This window comes from Nuphar pumila, chromosome 3 (genome assembly GCF_984573655.1).
Source record: "Nuphar pumila chromosome 3, dmNupPumi1.hap1.1, whole genome shotgun sequence".
Taxonomy (NCBI): Eukaryota; Viridiplantae; Streptophyta; class Magnoliopsida; order Nymphaeales; family Nymphaeaceae; genus Nuphar; species Nuphar pumila.
This window is the reverse complement of record NC_143251.1, coordinates 90222293-90247701: the sequence shown is the minus strand read 5'-3', so window position 1 is coordinate 90247701 and position 25409 is coordinate 90222293. Positions and strand designations below refer to the sequence as shown.

Below are 25409 nucleotides of genomic sequence, written 5' to 3'. Positions count from 1 at the left end.
GTATTTCATCACAAAGATAACATAGCCCCTTTTTTCACTTTTTGACCATTGCATCGTTGAACAACTTTTTAACATGAAATTTTACATTTTTAAAACTATGAGAGGAGGATTTGTAGTCAGATCTGGAACCGTCTCCGCCAGTGACTGCATTGGCCCCGGTTGGTCCACTCTTGGAGGAAGAACGCAATTTGAGCTGATTGGGTTTCAGATCGGATCCGATCCTAATGTTTTTTCTGGACTGTTTTTGCAATTTTTCTTCAGCCAATCGGGCCTGCTGATAGCACTCCATGATGCTGGTCGGACGACTGGTCTACACTTCGATTTATAGCTCATAGTGAAGGCTGACTATGAATGTCTCTATGAAGGCTTCCTGTGACCAATCTCGTACCAAGTTATTGAGCCGTTCAAATTGGTACTCCATCACGTTTCCCACTTGACAGATTTTTTAGAGGGATACATTGTGGTTGACATCACTATCACCAATATCGGTGATATTTTGAAAATATTGTGAGAAATACCAATATTTTAAGATAGTTGATATTAAAGGGAATATCTCACAATATTTTCAAAATATCGCCAAAAGATAAAATATCACGATATTTTTTGGGAAAACACTTTTTTTTTAAATTTTAAGTTTGCATTTCCTATTTTTTTGTTTCTTTTATATTTTAAAACCTTTAAAACATGTTTCTTTATGTTTTTGAAAGAAAAATAATGCAAAACTTATTATTTTCTTATCTTTTTTGTTGTTATTTATATTTTTTTCAAAATTTTAAACTCCTGATATATTCTTGAGATTTTTCAACTTTTGAAAATCTCTCTGAGAAATATCTTCGTCGCGATAATACCTTGAACGATATAGGTGACTATGGTTGACATATGTTGAAGGTCCAAATCACATCCCAATTGAGCACTCCTAGGTTCGTTTTGAACTAGTGGTACCAACACACCACATCTTCCTCCAATTGGATGGAAACAGTTGACACTTTCTTCATTTTTGGGGTTTGGATTACCTGGAAGTAATGTTCCGCCTTGAAGATCCAACTAGTAGGATCCTTACCATCAAATGAGAAAATTTTTAACTGGGGTTGCTGCATTTGTGTATTCCCTATCGAGTAGGTGTCATGGTTTTCCGACCCACATTGGTTGAACCCTCCTGAATTTTCAGAGACTTGGTTGTCCATGAATTCACGCATCATGGCAGCCAGATCATCAATCTTGTTGTTAAGCTCACCCATTTGGTGTTGGGTTTCAGTCCTTGTTGAGTCCATACATTCTTGGGCTCCACGGGCAGAGCCGGACCTGTAAAGAGGCCAATGAGGCTTGGGCCTCAGGCCCCCTAGGCCCCAAAAAAAATTAGGGGCCCATTTTTAAGGCCAATGAGTATTGTTTAGGTAGTTTATATAAATATTTTATATATTTTCATTTAATATAATATAAATATTTGGAATATTATATTTATTTAATGTGAATGCAAATTTTATTGTTATTTTGATTCTTTAAAAAAAAATCGGAGGCGGTGCCCCCGAACTCCTACCATTAATAGGGGGCCCATTTTTTCCCTCCGCCTCAGGCCCCATAAAACACAGGTACGGCTCTGTCCACGGGTCACCATTGCTTCAGATCAGGCTGGTATGTCCGCAGGACAGGGTGTTGTCGGCTAGTATAAGTTATCGGTTCTGGGTCTAGGTGAGGTTCTAGGCTGGGTAAAAGGGTTGGTTTTGATGTCTGAGGTCTGACGTAAGGTGTAGGTATTTTTTGGGGATTTTAAATTGATTTTACGGGGCTAAAAATTAACTATAATACAAGTGGTGATTTTGTGACAATTTCAGGATTGGTCAGCCACAGGCTGGTAGGGTCTGGTCTTTTGGCTATATCTTAGGACTGGAATATGGTTTTTTTGAGCCATAACTTAGGTCTGATTCGGATTGGATAGAGGGCTATTTTGTCCTAAAATTTCAGATTTTTTTACGGAAGGGTTGTCAGATGGCAACGATCAGAAGTCGAGTATGGGTTCAGTGTCAAGTCCAGGACTGGGTTAGCGAGTTGGTATGACCCATCTACAATGAGGCAAGAACCGGGTTTGATGGGTAGCAGATCTAAGTCTGAAATTTTTACTCACAGTTCTACCAGTGTGGATGAGATCAAAATAATTTTTGGAAATTTTTTTGGCCTCTGGATTGTTTGAAAATAACTTTCAATCTAGAAACATGAATCAGTTCATGTTCAGATCTCCACAATAGCTGTCAGAACGTATGCCTGACTTGGGATAGGTAGATTGAGGCCTATATTACTACGATTTAGGAGGAATAAAATTTTATTCTCGAGTTCGGGACGTGAAAAATAGTTACCCAAAATTGCAGCTTCAGATTCATTTGCTATAGATTGGGGTTGTTCAAACAGTTCCAGGTGTCCAGAGTCCAGACAAGGTTGGATGTGATTGTTGTGCTCTCGAACAAGGTAGATATCCGCTTTTAAGACAACTTTGGATAGATCCAACAGTGAGAACGCCATACCTTTGCTTCGATCTTCACTCCAATAGCCGAGGATGGTCTGCTCTCATACCAAATGATAGCAAATCTTAGCCAAGTGCTACTACACACTTAGAGGTTGAAGAAGGCTGGGCAAGAGAGAGAGAGAGAGAGGTTGCACATCTTTGAAGGGGTGGAAGGATGAAAGGAACTCTCCTTTGGCAAGAGCCAAGGAACCAATCTCTTTCCTAAGAGCCAAATCCTACCAAATAGCTTAGTAGGCCAAATTAAGAAACCTCAATAGAATTCAGAAATGTATTGCTTACCTTCAACGTTGTCATATAGGTTTAAATAGAAATCCACACCTCCTGGCCTTTCCAGCTTGGGAGGATCTCTTGGTGAGATTGTCTCCTCAGGCACAAAGACGATAATGACCTAGGTGAAGTTTAGTCAGGTAAAAAGTCTACAATGCCCCTGGTGAGGCATTGAGTCAAACAGAATGACCTCCTTGTCTCTAACAATTCAAATAATGTCCATGCAGCCCTTATTGACCCTAAAGATCATTGTATCCCTCTCGGTAACCCCTAATACCCCATACACCTACTTGGATCATCAGATCCACAAGTTCCTAATGAGAGAGTTATCCAAACCTGCCCCAAACAAACAATACAAAAATAAAGGAAAATTACGAGGGAGGCACCAAGCTGCTATCATATCGCCTATATTTGTGACTATTTTCATCAACAAACTGTCCCTTGATTTTTTGTTATCTCTATTAGTTTTTGTGCTTTTTTTTTCTTTCTCCTTGCTATCATTTCCATTGTTAAAGGATGTGCTAAAGTTGAGGGCATTGGAGAACTTATATTCTTTCCAAAAGGGAAAATTATATACAACAAATTGTCATTTTTCTTGTCTCAACTAAAGCATTTTAGAAGTATCAACAATCATTCTTTTTGTCACCAAACAGTAAATAAAACATTTTTCTGAGGATGGTGTGTGCGCGCTATGCAAATGTATGTGTGATCTCATCTTCCTATATTTTTCCATGAGTTGTCTTAACAAGAAAATAGCCATGCGTTTGGGTAAATTGTGTGAAGGTACAACTCGATGCTCATGTAGTATATGATGGATCCCATGTATAAAAAATGTAGCATGTGCACATGATGTGAGATATGATGCACATGACCATGTGTTGACAAGGCGGAACATGGCATTTGGTTATACAAACCTGCCATCGAGTGGAAAACATAATGTTGGGCAAAAAAATATGCAGTGTTGGTTGTTGATGACATGCGGTGGTAGGTCGATGCATATTCTCAGTAGCTGCAATTGAATTGTGGTAATGTGTGTGTGGTTTGTAGTGTTTGGGCAAAAGCCCGTTTCTGGGAGAGGAGCTTTGGTTCAAGATTATACGGGGGATGCACAATTAGCAGATACTTAGAAGGCACAAGTCGCTTTGCCTGAATATTTATTCCTTTTCCTCCTTGAAGTCAAGGGTCATTGACTAAAACACCTTTAGGAGGGCCATAGTGGCATAGTAGATGTTAAACTTGGTGTGTGGTCTGATGCAATTTTTTGTAAAAGTATTTTAAAAGGGATTTTTCAATACAACTCGTTTGTGCAAACCGTGCATCAAATCTTGAAATTTTCGGTTCACACAACTAGTGAAGTCCGGGTCAAATACAGGAAACGTGTTTAAAAAGACTTTTGTACCCCACACAAAGACAAATCTTTATTGCCCTCAGAAAAATAAAATGTAAATAAACTGTACTACCCTTTGCGGAGGGCTCAAAAAAATAATAAAGAGTGCTTATTACAACCCAATGAATTGAAATGGCCAATGGCCTTAAAAAAAAAGTCTGCAGGCCTCTTATTGCTCGCAATCAGACTTCCTCGTTTGCGCGGACACGACCTTCGCTGTCGCACTTTTATCCCCAGAGTAAACCCACCTGCAGAAACACACAACAAAACGAAAACGCAAAAAATGCACACACACGGGTTCTAAAATAACCAATGTTAGTCCATGCAAATGATTAAGAGCAATGAAAACTATTAGAATTGAATAACTATGTAAAAGAAGCAAAAGAGTCTAAACTAACATGCACTGAAATTTTAAACTAACAAACTAACAATACTGAAAACAGCCTAACTAGAAAAGGGATACTAACTAGATGATTCACACAACCCAAATCTGATAACTCAACTAAAAACAATTAACTCTACCACAGTTGCAAAGAGAACCTAAGTATGCTCATTACCTAAAGGGCTCAAAACCTAAACTAATATACTAAATTAAATAAAAAGGCTAACAAAAGGGCAGTGCAGAGAGCATATAGCGCGATTCTCGCTTGAATGGAGTATTTAACACCTAGAAAATGATGCAACGCTGCTTACACTAGTTTGTGTGTGTGGTGAATCCAACGAAAGCATAGACAACTTGCAGTACGATATGCTGAAATGAGAGATCTGCAGATCGTACTAGACTATGTGTGACAACCAACCGGTCAGATCAACTTACGTGATATGTGGTTCATGTTATGCCAGCACAGTGCTTTGATTCACGCTGGTGCAGACCAGGGTTATCGAACCCGAACCCAAGTTAAAAGATAGTTTGCGCAGATCGGGTCTGCGTTAACAGACCGATCTGTGCACTATAAACTGGGTGGGCCGAGTTATGCTACTCCACGTGGATCTGATTTGATCAAAAGAAAACTCAGATCTGATTCAAAAAAAAAATTCGGATCAAATCAGATTGGATCTACATGTTCTGCCAACACGCAGTTCTTCTTGCGTGTTCAAATCTGAGCAGATCTACTTGACTATGCTGGTCACGCTGATCTGTCCAATGACTCTGATCAGATCTGTCAATAATGGCAGATCTGATCAGAGTTCATGCTGCTTGATCTGCGTGTGCACACCCTCTTCAAAATAACATATTGAATAAAAAAAATGCCAGAACCTAACCATGCAATGCAATGAATTCAATTTGACTCTAACCTAAATGCTGAAAACATAATAGGAATCAGACTACTTTAAATGCAATGTTCGAAAGACTAATTATATGCATTCTAAACTAAAAAAAATGTTCTATGTGCAAAAAAGTAACAAGAAGGGGGAGAAGAGACTCACCTTGCAAATCGCCTCCGACGGAGTGGTTGAGAAAATAGCGGTCCTCCGATGAAATCGCACGCGTACCACCACCCTCCGATGAGAGGGAAAGAAATAGCCGGCGAGGAGCAAGGGAAGAAAGGAAGAAGAAGAGGAAGAGGAGAAGAAAGAAAAACATGGGAGAGGGAGCCGGCTTGGGAAGAGAGAGAGAGAGAGCAAAGGGGGGGGGGGTGAATCCCAATGAGGAAGACACCCCCTTAGCCTCTAAAATTAGTATTTATAATTAAGGTTAGGGTTTATAGGGGCTGATTTAGCAATTTTATAAAAAGTATTCTAATTCAAAAGAAATTCAAAAGGCCTCTCTTAAAAAAATATTTAAAAAAAAACTAGTTAGAAAATTAAATTATTTCAAAATACAAGTGGGTCCAAATTGCTTCTTTTTTTCATTTTAAATGCGGTATATCATGACACAAGCTTTCACGCAGGGCAATGCATCAAAATCGATTAAACACAGGCTTTTAACACTAAATCTGTGCCCTATCATGCATAAAAATATATAAAAATATGGATAAACTATGCATGATCATGGTCGAAATGGTATCTCAATGAGTAACACAAAGGGTGCTGAGGATGCACATGACTATTGCAAATTCTCCATGGCCACTGTAAAACTTGTAAAATTTTTATGAGAAAATAAATAAATAAATCACTTTAATTCGAGTTAAAAATGTATTTTTATCTTTTATTGTAAATTTGATGTGTTTTATATGCTTAATTTTTATCTTTCTGGCAAAGAAGGGTAAAATGGTCATTTCAATCATTGTTGTAAACAAAATTCTATTAAAATATTCAATTTAATTATTTTAATAAGTTATTAAACCCAATTAAGTGTTTTTGAGGTGTTTCAAACTTAACAAGATATATTTTAATGGTTCTCAAAATATTTTCGTAAAAATGGTATTTTGGTCATAAGATCAATCTTGGGAAATATTTTTATTGAATGAGGTATTATTTTAAAAACCGAATAATTTGATTTTTAGTATTATTTTATTTTATTTTTATTTACTTTTCTTATTTTCTTATAGAAATTCTTTAGTTATTATTATTATTTTTATTTTTTATTATATATATATTTTTCGGTTCCTCGGGTCGGGCCAAAACCGGACCTGAGCTTAGTCCGATGGCTCACCCGAGGTTCACCCCCATAAAACCCTAACCAAGTTTTTTTTTCTCCCTTCTCATTTCCTTTTTCACCATTCACGCAGCCTCTCGAGTTTTCCTCTCATCCTTCCTTCCTTGTGTGCCGATCGTTCGGAGCCGCGCCGCCGCCGTGACCCCTCCTCTTCTGTTTCCTTTCTTTCCCCCTCGCACGCAGTCGTTGGAGTCCTTTTCTCCTCCTCTTTTCCTTTCCTCGACCTTCCATAACCTGTCGCCACCATCATTCCTCCCTTGTTAGGGCATCTATCACCGGAGGACAACAATATATTACCGTCACCTGCTGACCCAGCCGAGCCCCCACCCTTCGTCGAATTTTTTTCTTGGGTGAGCCTCTCCCCAACTTCCCTTCCATAACCTGCTTTCTTCTTTCTCATTGGAGTATTGTTCGATTGAGGTAGACGACCGTGTTCCACCAAGGTGATTTCGACAGGGATGTTTTAGTCATTCAACATTGTTGAACTCTGTAAAGTAGGGTCATCTGTCTTGTTGGTGGTTCCCTTGGTCATCCTGAGATTTTTTTTTTTAAAGTTTGTTTTCATCCCGCATTTGATTGTTTTGTAGCTTAGTAGTTTTGAGTTTTTATTTAGTTAAGGATTTTACTAACAACGCAATGCAGTGGTTGTTGTAAATCCTTTCTTTTATCTTTGATGGCAGGTTTTGAATTTTCGAGAATTGGATTCTTTGGTCTTTCTTTTCTGTGACTGTTGCTTTGATTAAGCAATCTCTCTGGGATTGAATTTTGTTGGAAATTATTAAGATAGTGTTTTCGACATTTCATGATTTCTTTACAACCAAAGTTTTTCTCCTTTAATTATTGATAATTTAAACTTATCTTTGTCTAATTTCCATCACGAAGTCGTTTTCTTAGGCCATTCTTGCCTCCATGAACCGAGTTCGATTGCTTTTTGGGGGTTAGGTGAAATGCTTTTGATTTCACCCTCTTTCACCATTTGCCATTATTATTGTCATCATCAATTTGTTTCTTGGTCTATTTCATTGTCACCTGCATTCATCTTATAATTCTTTTTTTTGTTCTTTTTCTATCATTTTCGTGTTTTGGATTTGATTCCAATAGGTATATATAAACTTTTTGTTGGAATTGGGTACCTCGTTTTTTGTGCTATCACTGGGGTGATGCACTGGGCAGCGTGCAGCCTGTGGAACTGCACCACACGACTGTCCAATCTGTTTTGGACTTGTTAGTGTCACTTTAAGGTTTTCGCAAATCGGTTTACCGAATTTCGTTTTTTGTTTTTATCACTCTTATGCAAGATCATATTTAGATAAGTTGGTCGTCGTGTGTGTGCAGTTGTAGGATTCCCTCCTTGTGAGAGGGACAAGTAGATCGTGTCGTGTAATACTTGCACTGGATTTTCAGGATCTCGAGTTTCGTTTTACTTTTCATCGCGTCAAAAAGGTAGGATTCCTAAACTAAAGTTTTAGAATGTGATTCATGTTGTATGATAGGAATCTAAATGTTAGAATTCTATTGCCTATATAAATGTGTATTGCAGGTTTGTAGCAGAGCAAAATGCGCGATGCTTAATGCTAAGCATCACATGCGACTTAAAATGCCATGAGAAAAGAAATAAAAAGAATGTAAATGCAAAAGCATGCACATCAGGTAAATATCCGTGGTAAGTAAGTGGTGTAAGCGCACCACATGTTATTTACTTTATTGGATGAAACACTTTTCTGCTCACACACTTCTTAGTTGTGGATATCTAGGACTGTTTTGTTCGAGTTTGGAGATCATGCTGAGCATGATTTGAATGTATGAGAATAGAAGTGCTATTATTTTTGTAGTTCGGAGACCATGCTAGTCATGGTTGTAGTTAGCAGAATATTGGAGTGTGTTTGCTGCAGGTACATGTTTGACATTGTTGTGATATGAATGATTGAATCTATTGCAATGTTTGACATGACTATCCATGCTTGCATGAAGTTATTTTCGATTTGATTATGCATTCCATATGAAATTGTATCATAAAAATATGCTTAAAATGAATGTATCATGTTTGTAAATGTGAATTCATCTTTCTAAATATGCTTGTGATGTGTGTAAATATGATGTGATGGTGTTACACACGAAAATATTGAATTGTCAATGCATGCATAATAGTTTATGTAATTGCATTTTATGTTAAGCATGTTTGAGATTAAACCATGCATGCAATCATGTTAAAAAATTGAATCATGCATCTGAGCATGTATAGTAAATCATGACATGATAGGGTCATGCATGAAAATGAATACAAATTTGTTATGAATATTCATAAGAGCATGTAAATTTGAATTATGCAAGTGACATAGACTTTGATATCATGCATGAGAGTATGTAAGTTTAAGTTATACAAGTGACATAGACTTGTGATTTCATGCATGAGGGCATGAGAGGGTTATCTTGTGAGAATATAATGCTTGACTGTGACCTATGACTTAATAATTAACATAACCCCGGACCATGGGTCCATTTTGAGGCGCGGGTAAGGTTGGGCTCTCTGAGATGGCTGGATCTGTTTCGATCTCGTGTCTTCTCGGGAGAGGGAATGGCAGCACAAGCCTCGTTGGACATGTTGTGTTTCGAGGGCTGAAGGCGCCTCTTGTCCCCGTCTCACGGAGGTTAGGGGACAGGTCTACCAATGAGTCCTAGGTGGTAGTACCACAGATTTGCAAAGTTAGGGATGCATGCTCGATTTTTCGCCGGCGATTTTGGTTTGGCGTAGGTCAAGACTTGGGACCATAGGTCCGTTCTCCCAACTACTGCGCTGCAGGGTTGAATCGCTATAGATCCAGTTAAGCCATAGGAAAGCAATAAAAAATACATAGAATAATGAATACTCCTATGGTTGTTTCTGGATGTCTATACCCTCTTTTGTACCAGATGGGTTTGAATAACAAGAGAAACAATTAATTAGATTTTTAGGATAACTGCTTTCATATGGATTCTCATATATTGTGAATATGTAAAGACTTTTAAGTTGACATGATTATCGCATATGAATTTTGTTACATGTGAATGCAAAAAGCATGTTTATGTTTGGTCATATGATTTGACCTATTGTTACAAGCCAAGGGTTTGGTTAATGCACGTGAGGTGCTTGTATCTGCGAGGCACACGGGAAGGGTCAAGATAGGACCTGTTCCATTTTGATATTTGAATTGCAAAGTTCACAAATTTTTTGATAAATGACATGTGAATTAATAATTGAAATAACGCATGCCTTAGTCATACATTGGGCATGAGCATGTTTTCTGTTGAGCATAAAGAAAGTAAATGGTGGCATCACATGATAGATTGCATTCTTGCTTCACTTTGGAGTATGCTACAAACTGTTAGTTTCATTCATTTATGCAAATGATTATCATGTATATGAATGAATGTGAAATGGAATGCCATGAATTAAAATGTGAATGAATTTGACTTCCCATGCACATAAATGATATAATTATGAATGCTATGACATGAATGATGGTTTATGTGAATGAATATCATGTTCTTGCTATGTTGTGGATTCCCTTGACTCTCATTTCTAAAATGATGAGAATTACACTTGATTGCACCATTTCAACTTGAATTGCATTCTTCAAGTTTAGTTTTGGTTTCCTACGGGCATGTGGTTGATGCTCTACAATATTTACAAATAACCTCGTGGAGGATTGAAGCGAAGCGCGGGTTGCTGCGTGGCTGAAGGCTCCACTCTTACCTGGTACAATTCCTGGAGGGATCAGGCAAAAGTTTAGAGTTAAAAACTTATGTAAATTTTACTTTTTGTCTGAATCCTTACATTTAAAGAAGTGTAAGTTTTTTGGAATGAGAACATTTTTAAATTCTGTCATTTCATTCCTATTATGTCTTGCATATGGTTTAGAACTTTAAATTTTGATGTAACTCCCCAAATTATCTTAAACCTAGATACATTTTGTCTTCCACATTTTCTTTTTCACATATGAGAAAACTTTAGAGTAATAGTTCTAATCAAGTTGTGCCTATGAATGATTCTGTACTGAATCTGATACTGGGAGGCTAATATACACTCGCGGTTGCGCTCAGGTGGGCCGTCCAGTATTTGGAACGGTTAGAACGTGGCCATAGATGAACTTGTTGGCATATTACTTTTGGAAACCATGTGAATTGTTTATATAAATAAAAAGTTTTAAATTTTTCTCAAATTTTGGAGTTGGGAAAACTTTTAAAAGGTTGGATTTTTGAGGGACGTTAGAACCACTAACACATGATGAAAGTGCTTGTGTGAGAAAAAAATGGTTGCAATCTTGTGTCTCTAAGGATTGAATCATTAAGTACGGCTGTGCAAGCATTGGTGGGCAGTTCAAATGGCAACATATACTTAACAACTGATAGCACTAGCATGGATTCTTCAGAGGTCTTTGAGATGGTAGAAATAAAGATATGCACACCTATCGGGCTGCATTGTAGCTTGTCAACACTAGTTATGCCGGATGACTTACGGGGCATAATAAGGAGGATATGCACCTAATTAGTTTGATGGATTCACAAGCTAGCAGCACGTATTCATAGAATCATCATTTTGAGATGCTTTAACTAGGCAACGAGTGATAACTAATGCAATTGTTAGAAGAGTATACATTGTAATATCGCGTATTTTTTCATGATTTTTAAACTCGAAAAGCATGAATTTTTAATTAAATTGATAAAAATTATGGAAAATATATTTAAATATAGGTGACGTCAGCTGGGTCTGGGCGTAGCCCAAAGTCCATTGACAAGACCTAAATGAGCCAATTATAATTTGAGAAATTTTTTGTTTTTAACCTTTAAATTCGAGAAAAATGTAAGTGAAATTTAGGTTAAATTCAAGTAAAATTCGGAGGCGAAAATCAGGTATGTAGATGATCTTTTGTATTTGTACAATTTGATCAGATTTGGCAATGTATGTGCATGTGCATTTTGATCAGATTTGCTAATGTTTTGTGCTTGTGTAATCTTATCAGATTTGACAATGTATTGTGCGCATGCAATCTGATCAGACTGCCGATATGTTGTATGAGCAATCCGATCAAATTAGCAGATATGCTGTGTGCTTGCAAGCTGATCAGATTTACTAGTATGTTGGGTTTGCAATCTGATCAGATTTGCTAACATTCTGTGTATGTTGATCAGATTTGTCGACATTTGTGAGCATGCGAATCTGAATAGTTTTGCCGTGTTCAAGCTTATATTCATGTTGGCTACAAGATTATGTATCCGATTATATATTTTTATTTGGTTATGTATGCTTATACATTCGAATACCATGTTGCAAATATGCATATCATACGCATAAATCTAAAGTTTATTTTGATGTTTACATAAATATGACTATATGCATGTTTGGGTGTTTATGCATGAAATTGATCATGATAATGTGTGTTGCAAGCATATGTTCGCATGGGTATGCATTTGGCTTTATGTGTATTTATGTTGTGTATTTGAATGTCATTATGAACATGTTTTGAAACAGGTGTGTCTTGCATGTTCACTGAAATTTTGCAAAAGATGCATAAATCACTTTTGAGATGCTTTAGTGGTCAAATGTGAACAACTACGGGCCGTGTAGGTCAGGAGCATGTGTTGCTCTACTTATTGTTGATTTTATTTATGCATTGCAAAATTTATTTATGAAAATTATTGGTTTTTCAAAATTAATTGCACTGTTAAAATGTGGTTGGCTAGGGTCCGAAATTAGTTTTGCATGTTGATTTGCAAAACGGTTATTGTGTAAAGAACTTGAAATTATTTGAAATGGTAAAAGAGACTTAACAATGTAATTAATTTCTTTCTTGATGTCCTTTTCACAATGTGAGAATTTTGGATGACAGTTTTGGGGAACCATGATGATACTAAAACTTTGTGTGCGATTGTACTCTTGAACTCGATATGGTGGTTCACCTTCTGACCATGGTTTTAGGGAGATTCGACCACTTTGCCTGGGGAAAGTATTGTTGACTCAATTGTAGTTATTGGTATACCAAGAAAGTGGCGTAAGTGGATGTTGATTTCCTTGATGTCCCGGCATTAAATGTTGATTTCTAATGTTTTGATGGATGATGTTGATTTCTGATATCGGTCGAAGAATAAGTGTAGAACCCAATAATAAAATAGAAATTGTGTGTTAAGCTACGACTAGTAACCTAACTTGGACTTCGAAAATTTGTACCCGTTTTGAGTATTCACGGGTTTAAGGAAAAATGAAAATTAAACTTGTGTGCATTTAATAAGGACATGCATGAAAAACTACTTCGATAAATAATTTAATGAGTTATTCATGCATGTGCATTGAATCATGTATATTTACTGTTCTCATGCATGTGCATTGAATAACGTATATTTACTGTTCTCATGCATGTGCATTGAATAATGTATATTTATTGTTCAATATTATTTCATACATTTACACTTTGTTTCGCATGATAATTGTTATTGCATGATATTTTGTTAAATGCTTGAATGATAAGTTGATTATGATAATTGTTATTGTGATATTCTTTCGAAATTTATACATGAAATTGGTTTATGCTATTCCTTTACTGTTTGAGTTTTTAAAGGAATTCGTATAAAGAACTTTGGTTCTTACCTATTTTCGTAAAACTGTTTTACAGGATTGGATGCTCAGTGATGTCTCGACTGTCTGACTGGAAACTGCGAGCCCTGTGACTAGTTTCTGGGTTTTGACATGATGACTCTTGTGTTATAGACAATTTTACTGTCTCAGTGTGTTTGATGTTTATTTATTGATTAATAATGTATGATTTATTCTTCGTTGATTCAATGCACAGTCTGTTTGTGGTTTTGATATATTAAATTTGTGAGGCCCCAGATCCAAGGGTTTGTTTTCGCATTTGTTTAATTTTTTTTTCCACTATTTTTACAAGGGTCAGTTGGGGTCGTTACACACATCGACACATGAAACTCATGGTTGTCTAGAGACAGGAAGTTTAGGAACCCTGACAAATGGGACCAAAGTGGGACACAAGTTGGTAAGTTGAATGACTTCTTGCAAGGACAATGGGAGACACTCTACTGAAGCATTAAGAGAATGTTCTGGATCATCCTGGGACCTGGGGTAACCAAAATATGTTCTCAAACAAGGTCAAAGTGAAGGAAAATTTTGGATCATCTTAGGCATGGGATAGCTTAATACATAATTGTGAACGGTATTGAAGTGGAGAAGAAAGGTCGTTGCAAAGTTTCCTAAGCAGTGGAAGGCCACAAACAACTTTTGAATGTGACACAAGCAGTAGCAAGCTTCACAATCTCAAGATTGGCTGGCTTTGAGTACTTCATGGGGATGGCAACCACAAATTAGAGGACTAGTTGAAACCTTGCAACTGAGCTCCTGTCATTACAATAGAACCGCACAAATGAGCAAAGAACCTAAATCAGAGAATGGTCCAATGCTAAGCTCAGAGCACATGGTGCCCATGCGTGCAAGAAAGGTGGTAAGTGAAGCCTGTTTACAAGTAAGCCCTACTAAGAGCTCCATTAATAAAGAGTGAGTGACACTGTTCATGGTAGAAGATCGAATTTGCAGTGAAAGCAATTGCATCAAAAGACGAGAAAAAAGCTAAGCAAGTGTGAGACTTATCCACTTATCCTTCCTCATGAACTCAAGCTTCAATGAGGATGAAGATTTGGGTAGAGAACTGCTTGTATCATAGAAATGTTATATTTCAATTTGTTGATGGTACTTCAACAATCAATTTCCAAAAATTGATGATCTAGATGAGAAAACTATATATCTGTATATTTATGGTTTTGAGACCGGCTTGAGAAGGCAATTAACTTGCAAGAGGTGATTTGCATACATGGGTAGGGAATCTATGGTGAGTTGTGGTGGCAAGAGGCATTCTCTAGTGGTGAATCTGTGGTGACCATGCATTCTCTAGCAATGAGTCTCTAGTGCTCCAAGGCTTTTGAGGCCGTGAGATTAAAATTGTAATTGTCCAACATTTCGATGGTTATCGCCAGTGAGATTGGTGACATATTCTTTAGTCCTGCTCTTGTAACGACTTAAACTGACCCTCGTAAAAATAGTGGATTTTTTTTAAACAATTACGGAAACTCACCAAAGGATCTAGGGCATCACAAATTTAATATACCAAACCACAAACCATACTGTGCATTGAATCATTTAAAGAATAAATCAAACTTTATTAATTTAAATCAAACTGTCAAATAGTCTAAGACATAAAATCATTTATATTAATATGATGTAAGCCATCTCCTGTCGGAACCCAGAAACCAGTTTCAAGGCTCGCAGTTTTGAGCCAGCTAGTCAGGACATCACTGAGCATCCGTGCCTGTAAAACAGTTTTAAGAAAACGAGTAAGAACCGAAGTTCTTTGCACGAATTCCTCTAAAAATCTAAACAGTAAAGAAATAACATAAATAAATTCATGCATAAATTTCAGAGGAATATCACAAGCAATAACTAACCACAATTATTCTACTATTCAAGCATTCAACCAAATATTATGCAGAAACAAATATCATGCGAAACCAAATAAGCATGAATGCATGAACTAATACTGAACAGTAAAATATGCATGATTTAATGAACATCATGAACAACTTATTAAGTTATTTATCAGAGTTTCTTTTACATGCATGTCCCTATTAAATGCACATAAATTTAATTTTCACTTTTTCTTAAACCCATAGATACTCAAAACGGGCACAATTCCCAAAGCTCAAGTTAGGTTCCCAGTTATAGCTTACCACACAATTTATATTTTGTTCACTGAGTTTCACATTTGTTCTTCGACTGATATAAGGAATCAACACCATCAATCAAAACATTAGAAATCAACATCTAATGCCGAGACATTAGAAAAATCAACATCCATTTACGCCACTTTTTTGATATATCAAAACTATAGTTGAGTCACCAATATTATCCCAAGGCAAAGTGGTTGAATCTCCTTAAAATCATAGTCGGGAGGTGAACCACCATATCGGGTTTAGGGGCACAATCACACGCGGAGTTTTAGTATTCTTACAGCCCCCTATAACTGCTATCCAAGATTCCCACACTATGAAAGAAACATCAAGGAAGAGATTAATTACACAGTTTGGTCTCTTTTACTCTTTTCAAATAATTTCAAGTTCTTTACACAAGAATCGTTTTGCAAAATCAACAAATTTCAAGCCCTGACCCTGACAGCTTAACAATGTAATTAAATTTGGAAAAACCAATAAATTTTCATAAATAAATTTTGCAATGCATAAATAAAATCAATAACAATTGGAGTAACACATGCTCTTAGCCTACACAACCCTCCCTGATTCACATTTAACCACCAACACATCTCAAAAGTGATTTATGCAAACTTGCAAAATTTCAGTGAACATGTAACACATACACGGTTTCCAAACATATTCACAATGCACATTCAAAACATAGAAAAAATGAATGCACATTAAGCCAAGCAGATACGCATGCAAATAGATACTTGCAGAACACATCATTCATGGTTAATTCCATGCATAATCAACCAAACATGCATATGATCATGCAAATATCAAATAAATTTCAGGTTCAAGCGTATGACACACACAATTGCAAACTGATCAAGTTAAGATTAGGTTTATATATCATAAAAAAAAGAATACATATATTGATCTTAAACATGTACATAACCGATTTCATGCACTCAATCAAGTATGCAGAAATTTTACCTCCGCTGGTCCGACTAATATGCTTAACAGTTGGGGCTGATCCATGTATATGATCAAAATCATATACATGGGTTGGCTGAGCTGAAAAAATGCATATTTTCGGTATGTTGGCTGTCATGTACATGGGTTGACCAAACCACCATAAAACATGTACCAGCCTGTTGGCTTATCCATGTGCATGTTCACGGATATGTATATGGGTTGACAAGACCAAAACACATGTATGCAGCACAATGGCTAATCCATGTACATGAATGTATATGGGTTGACAAGACCAAAACACATATGTATGCAGCACAATGGCTAATCCATGTACATGCTTTTCATTCATGTACATGGGTCGACCAGACCTGTACACGCTTGGACAGCATCATGGCTGATCCATGTACATAATCAGAATCATGTACATGGGTTTGCTAGACCTGTACCAATGTGTACAACATGCTGGCTGATCCATGTACATAATCAGAATCATGTACATGGGTTGGCCAGACCAATAAGAGTCATGTGTACGACATGTACAATATGCTGGCTGCACATATAGATGAGTATAAATTCCCTAAAATTGAAGCATATAATTATATGCAGATGCATGAGCATGTAATTTGATTAATATGAACCAAAACAATACATTCAAATGCATGAGCATGTTGCTGGACAGTTCTCAATAAAAAAAATATATTTCGATGCATAAGCATGAAACTCAACAGAACACCAAAACAATTACACATGTAACTCAACAAATCTGAACTAAGTATATGTACATGTACTTAGCAGATTTGAACCAAGTATATGTACATATACTCGGCAGATCTGAACCAGATCGGCATGAGCATATACTCGGTAGATCTGAACCAAAGAAATAGATATTAAGATGCATACATATGCAATTCAATAAATATGAATTAGGAATATATTTTCATATGCATGGATATGCGAATTAACAAATCTAAAATAGTAAAACATATTCAGCTGTATGCATATGAAACTCAACAACTTGAATCAAACTAAATATAATCAGATTTACGAATTCATATATAACTCGACAAATCTGATTCAAACAGGTATATTCAAATGCATGACCATGGGTCTCAACAGAATCTGAATCAAGGCCAAAATATCCATATTAGGGGTGGCAAAACCTGACACGACCCGCCAACCCGACCCGTTTATTAAACGGGTCGGGTTCGTGTTAGGGGTATGCCAACCCGGCTGACCCGTTTAATAAACGGGTTAGGCGGGCGGGTCAACCCGCCAACCTGACCCACTAACTTGCCAACCCGTTTACCCGACCCAACCAGTTTATTAAGCGGGTTGGCGGGTCGTGTCGGGTTACCCGTTTAATAAACGGGTCGGGTTCGTATTTGCCACAGTCGACCCGTTTAATAAACGGGTCGGGTTCAGGTTGAGGTATGCTAACCCGCCAATCCGACCCGATTGCCACCCCTAATCCAGATACATGAACATGCAACTCGTTAAGTCTGAAACAGTAAAACATATTCAGATGCATGCTAAACTTGTTAAGTCTAAATCACATGCATATATTCAGATTTATAGAAATCACCTAACTTGAAATATATATATCTCTATATATATATCCAGGTTTGCGTGAGCATGAGAAATAAAATTGATAATATGACTATATGCATATTCAGATGCGAATCAAGAAAATCAGCACATATATGTATTTAGATGCATGCTTCGTAAAATCGACAGGCTTGAAACTATATATGCATATGTTTAGATGTAGGGCCAAGAAAATCAACTTATATGTATCGACATGCATATTTTCAGGTTCGGATGCATAAGGGAAAATCGTCAAGCATAAAAAAAAACATTAAATACATGTATATATATTTATATAAAATTGGCAATATATGTCTTTATATATATCACCTTTAGATTCAGATGTTTTCCCTCTAAATCTATGCCTAAATCAGATTATACCAATTCCCTCTCGTGAGAATTTAGAGAGAAACCTGCACCTTGAATCGAAGATCGGAAAAAGATAGGAAATTGATCGATGTTTATAAAAAAAACTATTTTCTTCTTATTCTCCTTTTTTTCTTTTATTTTCCTTCTTTTTTTTCTTTTCTCTCTCTCACGCTACACAATTTTTGCTTCTTGTTGTTTTTCTCTATCTCACTCTCTCTCTAACTCTCCCTCTAAAATACGAATTCTAGGGAGAGGGAGATCCTAGTCCCTTTTTATATTTTATGTTTTAGTCTAGAAGGGGTGATGTCCCCTCTAGATCTATCTCTAAATGGGTAGAGTTCTACTACACATAGAACTCTACTCTATCCTACCTTCTAGATATTTTAAATAAAAATGTATTTTAATTAATATTCTAACAAATATTCCATAGGGTGACACCCACCCTTTGGAGGACTTTTTATGGGGTAGAGTTCTAACCCAGGTATAACTCTACCTCATCCTATCTTTAATTTAAAAATTGATTTTAAAGTTATAAAATGGTCATGGATGGATTTCATATTCAGATCTGGATCCAAGATCCAAATTCATATCCAAATCCACATGATTCCTACGTGGACCAGATCCTAGTCAATATAGATTCTGGAATAGGTCTAGATCCATATTAACTTGGATCAAACATAGCGGATCCGGTCCAATCCAATCCAGAAAAATGTCAAAAATAAAGGCTAGTCATTTTTGAAAAGTGCATTTTTCGGGCCAACCGTAATTCAATTTATGAAAAACAGGTTGCCAACATGATCTATATTCCGAGGCGGATCTAAATGTGGTCTTACCTGAATTTGGCCTTCGAATTTTGCCTGAATTTCGCCTCTGAATTTTGCTTGAATTTAAAGGTTAAAAACCAAAAATTTCTCAAATTATAATTATCCCAACTAGGTCTTGTCAGTGGGTTCTGGGTCACGCCCAGACCCAGTTGACGTCACCTATATTTTAATATATTTCCACGATTTTATCAATTCAAGTAAATATATAATTTAAAAATTATATATTTCAAATTTAAAAATCATGAAAAAATATACGATATTACAACTCTCACCCCTAAAATTGCTGCCTCCTTCATCATTTGTCTTTGTCTCAAACACCACTGCCAATACCCTTGCTAGAAACCTCCTACTCGCATTGTTGGAGAACTATTCCTCGATTGTGCTCTCACCACTAAGACTGCCTCCTCCTCCATTGTGCGCTCTCTCTCTCATATGCATCTAGGCTTATTGAGTGTTGTCCCTCTCATGTGTATGTTGGCTTATTGGGGTTATTCTTTTGAGGATTTTACCTTGCTATAATCAAGGCTGTTGCAATATTACTCTAGCCCGAGGATAAGCTGTAAATCATGATTCTTTGTTTAACAACTAAACATTTGAGTAGAGGGTATACAATTTTAATTTGATGTTGTTTAACAAAAAATATAACTTTATGTTTCTATCAAGTCTATCTCCTCTCCATCATCTACCTCACTTAATTGGCTAGAGTCTACAAGGATAACAAACATTAGCTTCCCCTTAGATCATGAATTCTGTAGGTTAGCAATCTTGGTGCATAGTTTTGGTTTATATTTAGCCAAAAATTGGCATTTCTGTTTTATTTATTTATTTTACATGTATCTTTTTTTAATGTTCAAGAAATGAGCTATTTAAAGGAAGCAGCAGTCATCTTCTTTTGTCTTTCTGTCGGAGGCAGGTGACCCAAGGCTTGGAAAGGCGTGAAGTGCAGATGAAGTGGTTCAGTCTTTTGGCATAAGGCTCAGTTCTTTTTAAAATACATTCTTTGTTTAAAAATAAAATTCTAAAAATTCAATTACAAATGTAACAAATGTGATTGAAAGATTGTATGAACATCAAGCCTTTCCGCTTCAGGTTCAAAGTATGATGCACTTGAAATACTCAACATGCCACTAGTTTTTTACGCCTTGTGGCTAGGTGTATGCCTCACTTCAAGTGAAGCTTAAGCCTCACACAGATAGACTCCTTTTAGAGCAGTGATGTGAAATGCTTGCATCTTGCCTCAATTCAGGCACCTTTTGAACCACTATATGCTCATGCCTGGGGGACTCTCCATCTCACTCTCAGTTTTCTTGTGTTATTGCTGTTTTGAACATTAATAGTTTGACTTCACTTGTCTGCATGCTTGGAGTGGAAGCCTTTTTCTGGTTGCTTTACTTCCAGTATTTTCGTTTTTTTCAAATTTTTTATTTTGCACACATGCTCACACACTCATGACTCCCATTTATCTGTGAGTTCCATTAGTTTCCATGAGTCAATCACCTATCATTTGCTGATCCTTTTCCTTTTAACCTTTTTCTAAGATAAGTTCCTCATCACCCACAAATGTACGACAATTTGGGTGGGCAGGCTGGCATGCCAAGGCAGCCAGCAAATGTTCAACAACCTAATCCATTTGGGAATGCCTTCTATGGAGCTGGACCAGGAATTATTCGAAGTGGTTTGGGTGCATATGGGGAAAGAATTTTGGGTTCTGGCTCTGAATACGTGCAAAGCAATGTATGTTTAATTCTCATGGTCGGCTATATGAATTTATATTTGTGTGTGAATCCTTTAGGTTGGACATCTGTAATTATGGATTTGGTGTCATTTGCAGATCAGCAAGTATTTTTCAGATCCACAATACTACTTTCAGGTAAACGAGCAGTATGTGAGGAACAAATTAAAAGTCATACTTCTTCCATTCCTATACAGGGTAAGTTTAAGTGTAATCCGTCTTGATTAGTTCTTTATGAAGCATTGGTTAAAGGTCTCCCTTTTATGTCATAATCTTATTTGCAGGGTCATTGGACAAGGATAGCAGAGCAAGTTGGAGGAAGGCTATCATATAAACCTCCTATTTATGATATCAATGCACCTGATCTCTACATTCCTTTCATGGCATTTGTTACCTATGTGGTTCTTGCTGGGTTTGCAATGGGCCTCCTTGGGAAGTAAGATAAGAAAATTCTTAAGCCTTGCGTGATACATTTTTGCTTATGGTATTACCGTGATGTTTTTTTGCAGATTTAGTCCTGAAGCACTTACACTACAATTCTCGAAGGGGTTGATTGGTTGGTTTCTTCAGATTTTGCTGCTAAAAGCGTCCATATATTTCTTAGGGAGCGGGGAGGCCCCATTGTTGGATATTGTTGCATATGGAGGATATGCTTTTGTTGGCATATCTATATCTGTTCTTGCAAGAATTGCTTGGAGTTACTCATACTATGTTGTGTTGCTATGGACGTGCTTGTGCATGGGAGTCCTGTTGGTGAAGACATTGAAGAGGGTGTTGTTCGCGCCAGCAAGAAGTTATGACAAGGACACTAGCAGGCATCACTACTTTTTGCTCTGCGTTGCTCTTGCACAGTTTCCCTTGTTTTTCTGGCTTGCTTACATTGGGGTATGATCCTGCACATTTAGTATGTGTACCACACGTTCCAATAGTTTTTTGTATAAGCTTGCTACTGGAAGAGTTTTATGTTCTTTTTTCCTTTTTTTTAATGGTTGCCGTATTTTAATGATATAAAATGCGTTTTGCTATCTGCTTTTCATACAAAGTTTGATTTTGCTGTTCAAGAATCATCTGATTGTTATAATGTTGCAGACTTCAGTGGCCTTTAAGTCTGAACAAGGTGAATGTCATTTTCAAGTGGGCTCCCTTCTACCAATCTGGCTTCTTAGTCTGGCCAATCTAAAGAGGCATGGACCACCATTCTGTTGCTATAATAAGCATAACTTTGTATTTCTTAAATAGATTCTACCAATTGCTCTGGCGCCATTAAAGAGATTGTCAAGGCTGTGTTCAGTGTAGCTATCCTCGTCGATGAATCACACAAGTAGCCGAGGAACCGCGATTCTCACAGAACACAATTAATTGATACCGATTTATCGGTACTCGCTAAAGTCGCGATGGAAAGGAAACGAGAAATCGCGATTCAGCTTTTTGGCACAGAGAGAGGAGAGAGAGCCAACCATTATATGTAGAAGAGGTCAGAAAGTCAACCATTAAATGCAGAGAGAGAGAGAGAGAGAGAGAGAGAGAGAGAGAGAGAGAGAGAGAGAGAGCATGGGTTCATTGAATAAAAAAATAAAAAAGTAAAATTTTACATTTTAATTAAGAAACTGTAAAAGACATGGAATCTTTAAAATTAATATATATACATAAATGAGATTTAATATCACATTAAAAAACAATATTTAAATAATATTTTTAAATAAAAGTATATCATATATTTTCCTTTTCATCATTTTTATTTTTTTCTTCACGTCGGTTTTTCTTAATGGGTTTATTAAGGGTAATTTAATGCATCTAGACATTAACCTTCTTTTTAGCAAAAAAAATTGCATTAGATTTAAATTTTTATATAAAACATCACAATTGTTTAGTTGATTAATCATGATTTACAACATAATTGATTAAACATGATTAACCAAAGAATTGACTGACAGTTTTTTTTAGAGATTAATCATGATTTTTTTAATTTACCGATTAATCATGATTTACTCAGTAACCCAAATGCCGTGGCTGACCGATTTGTTTGCTGATTAATCACGATTTGCAGATGATGACGGTTCCCGAGGAATTGCCCACGACTAGTTTCGCTACTATGGCTGTGTTTATGCATTTGAAAAAGTGGCAGCTGCCACTACCACCTTTAGGAGGTGGTGATTACCAAATCGAGGATTTGGTCCCAAGACAAAGGGGAGACAATCAATTTACTTTCCCACACTGCCAGGTTTAGACATCCACCAACAAGGTTCTTTGACCAAGTTATTAAGAAATGCCTAAATTCTTATCCCAACTGGCTGTTCCCAAATAGAGCTTAATAAGAATTCGGTTCAGGTGGAAGACTTGGGGCCCAATTGTTTCAGTGGGTCCTGCAGGATTGAAAGGGCATGTGGTTCAAAAGCAATGAGCGGATGCCTTTTCCCAAGGGAAACCGCTTTTCACATGAAAACTGTGGCTCTGGTGGAAAAGGGTGGGGCCCCTCATCACAGCACGTGCCCCCAACGATTTTCCTGCAGGGTTTGTGATTTTCAGGTTCCCACTTTCCTTGGAAAACTGACATTTTTTCCTGAAACAAATGTGCATGTTTGTTTCATTTCCATGAAAAGAGAAGGGCATGGGCACAGATTTCTAAAAAATTCAGGTAGCTCAGCTTTCTCATGAGAATGGGAACTTTCCTATCATAATGATTTGTTGTTTGTTTAACTGACGATGAGAAAGGAAGGAAAAGGGATACCAGCTCAGTAATTTCTTATAAAAATTAAGATGCCAATGGATGGGCGTTGATATGGGTCAAATCAACAACTTTCAAGTTCCCACATAATCAGCAAATAATCAAGCGTTGATATTTCATCTTTGAGATGAATGATGTTCAGAACGGAGGCAATTGATTCCAGTCCTCCATGTACAGACTGTAAAACCACACTGAAGCATTATAATCAACAACCACACGCTTTCTCTTATCCTTGCTTTTTTATCAAATGACATCCATCTTCTGAGATGGGCAGAAAGAGCGTTCTTGCCATTATCTATAAAATCATTCCAACAACACTCAGAGAGTAGCCGGAAAAATTCTACTTACATCCGAAAACTTCTGTTCATCGCCAGGTTTTTCCTCCAGTGGTGGCTGGATGGTCTTGAGTTCTTTTTGGAGTGCTCGCGAAGCCTCCCATTATCTTCTCTCTTAGGAATAAAAAAGATGTTTTTTCCTTAAAAAAACGAAGGAAATCAGAAAGATGGTTTGGGTGGAAGTTGAAAATCCTTGCAAGCTATATTTATAAACAAAGAGATATAGCCATGTTGAGATCCTAATTATTCGAGGGTGGATTGAACAGCTTAGAACTTGATGTAAGATGCTAAAATTAGCTAGGAGGAAACGTTGTTTGCCAATTGGGAAGCCTATTACAAACGGATGGTTCATGGTTGCCCGAAAATGGTTATTAAGACATTGACAACCAGTTTGAGATGAATCAATTTTATTTTTTTGAGAAAAAATGCAAACATTCTCATTTTATAGATATTTCAGGACGCGTAAATACTAGTCAATTGTCATGTCTATGAATAACGGGAGGGTGTTGTGTGTTCTCCCCCGAAGATGCACTGTTTGCTACAGTGCATGTGCGGGTCCGAATGAGCACCACATATATAAGCATGTGGGGCTCGTATTCCCGTGTGTGTCGGCAACACTTAGCATCGGAGTCCGGTGCAATTGTAAAGACTTAAGTACCCTTTCTTGCTATTCTCGTCATGAAATGACGGTTCAAGAAAATGACAAAAATGTCCTTCATTCAAAAAAAAGGAAAACGATGGTTCGAGAAAAGGACAAAAATGTCCTCCATCCAGAAAGTCGAGGATGATGTTAACTCTTCAAAGTCCAAACAGCGAAACGAACCTGAAGCGTCTCTCTTTCTTTTCGTTTGAACTTTTCGTCATCATCTTCTTCTTCTTCCTTTTCTGTGAAACACTGTAAAACCCTCTCTCTCTAGAGAGAAGAAATTAAGGGAGGCAAAGAGCCGATGATCCGATGAGGATCGTCATCCTCTTCCTGCTAGCAGTGGCCGGAATGCTTCCCTTGTCCAGTGGGCAACCGACTGTGGCGACCCCTCCGCCACCTTCGTGGGACACCTACAACAGAATCTTCCTCCAATACACCTACAACGAAGTCTTTCAAAGTACAATCCATCTACCTCTACGTCGGCAATACTTCTGATCAGGGATATGCATTCCAGGCCACCCTGACGTTGCTCAACACGGGCGTTCACACCCTCAAGTCCTGGCGGGCATTCGTCGAGTTCTGGCACCGCGAGGTCCTCATCTCGACCTCCGGCGCCGTGCTCTCCGACAGGACCTACCTCCCCGCCAACGTCGGAAATGGCACATTCCTCTCTGGCTTTCCCGTCACGGACCTCGTGGTAAAATAAATGGCAAAT

The 25409-nt window shown here is 37.3% G+C and overlaps 1 protein-coding gene across 8 annotated transcripts in view; it reads left to right on the top strand.

The window, feature by feature from the left end:
* LOC149843120 (uncharacterized) overlaps positions 1-22281 on the top strand; it is a 33709-nt gene extending 11428 nt beyond the window's left edge. For 2 of the 8 annotated variants that reach the window (XM_090001701.1, XM_090001702.1), the window contains exons 2-6: positions 20795-20990; positions 21088-21186; positions 21273-21424; positions 21498-21873; positions 22078-22281. In XM_090001701.1, the coding sequence (XP_089857827.1) occupies positions 20817-20990; positions 21088-21186; positions 21273-21424; positions 21498-21873; positions 22078-22227 (951 nt within the window). In that variant the 5' untranslated portion in view covers positions 20795-20816 and the 3' untranslated portion in view covers positions 22228-22281. Of the gene's footprint in view, positions 1-8311; positions 8435-10468; positions 10508-20169; positions 20211-20794; positions 20991-21087; positions 21187-21272; positions 21425-21497; positions 22028-22077 lie in introns of those variants that run through there. The other 6 variants (XM_090001705.1, XM_090001706.1, XM_090001700.1 and 3 more) reach the window with 5 other exon arrangements.
* Positions 22282-25409: the final 3128 nt, after the last annotated feature.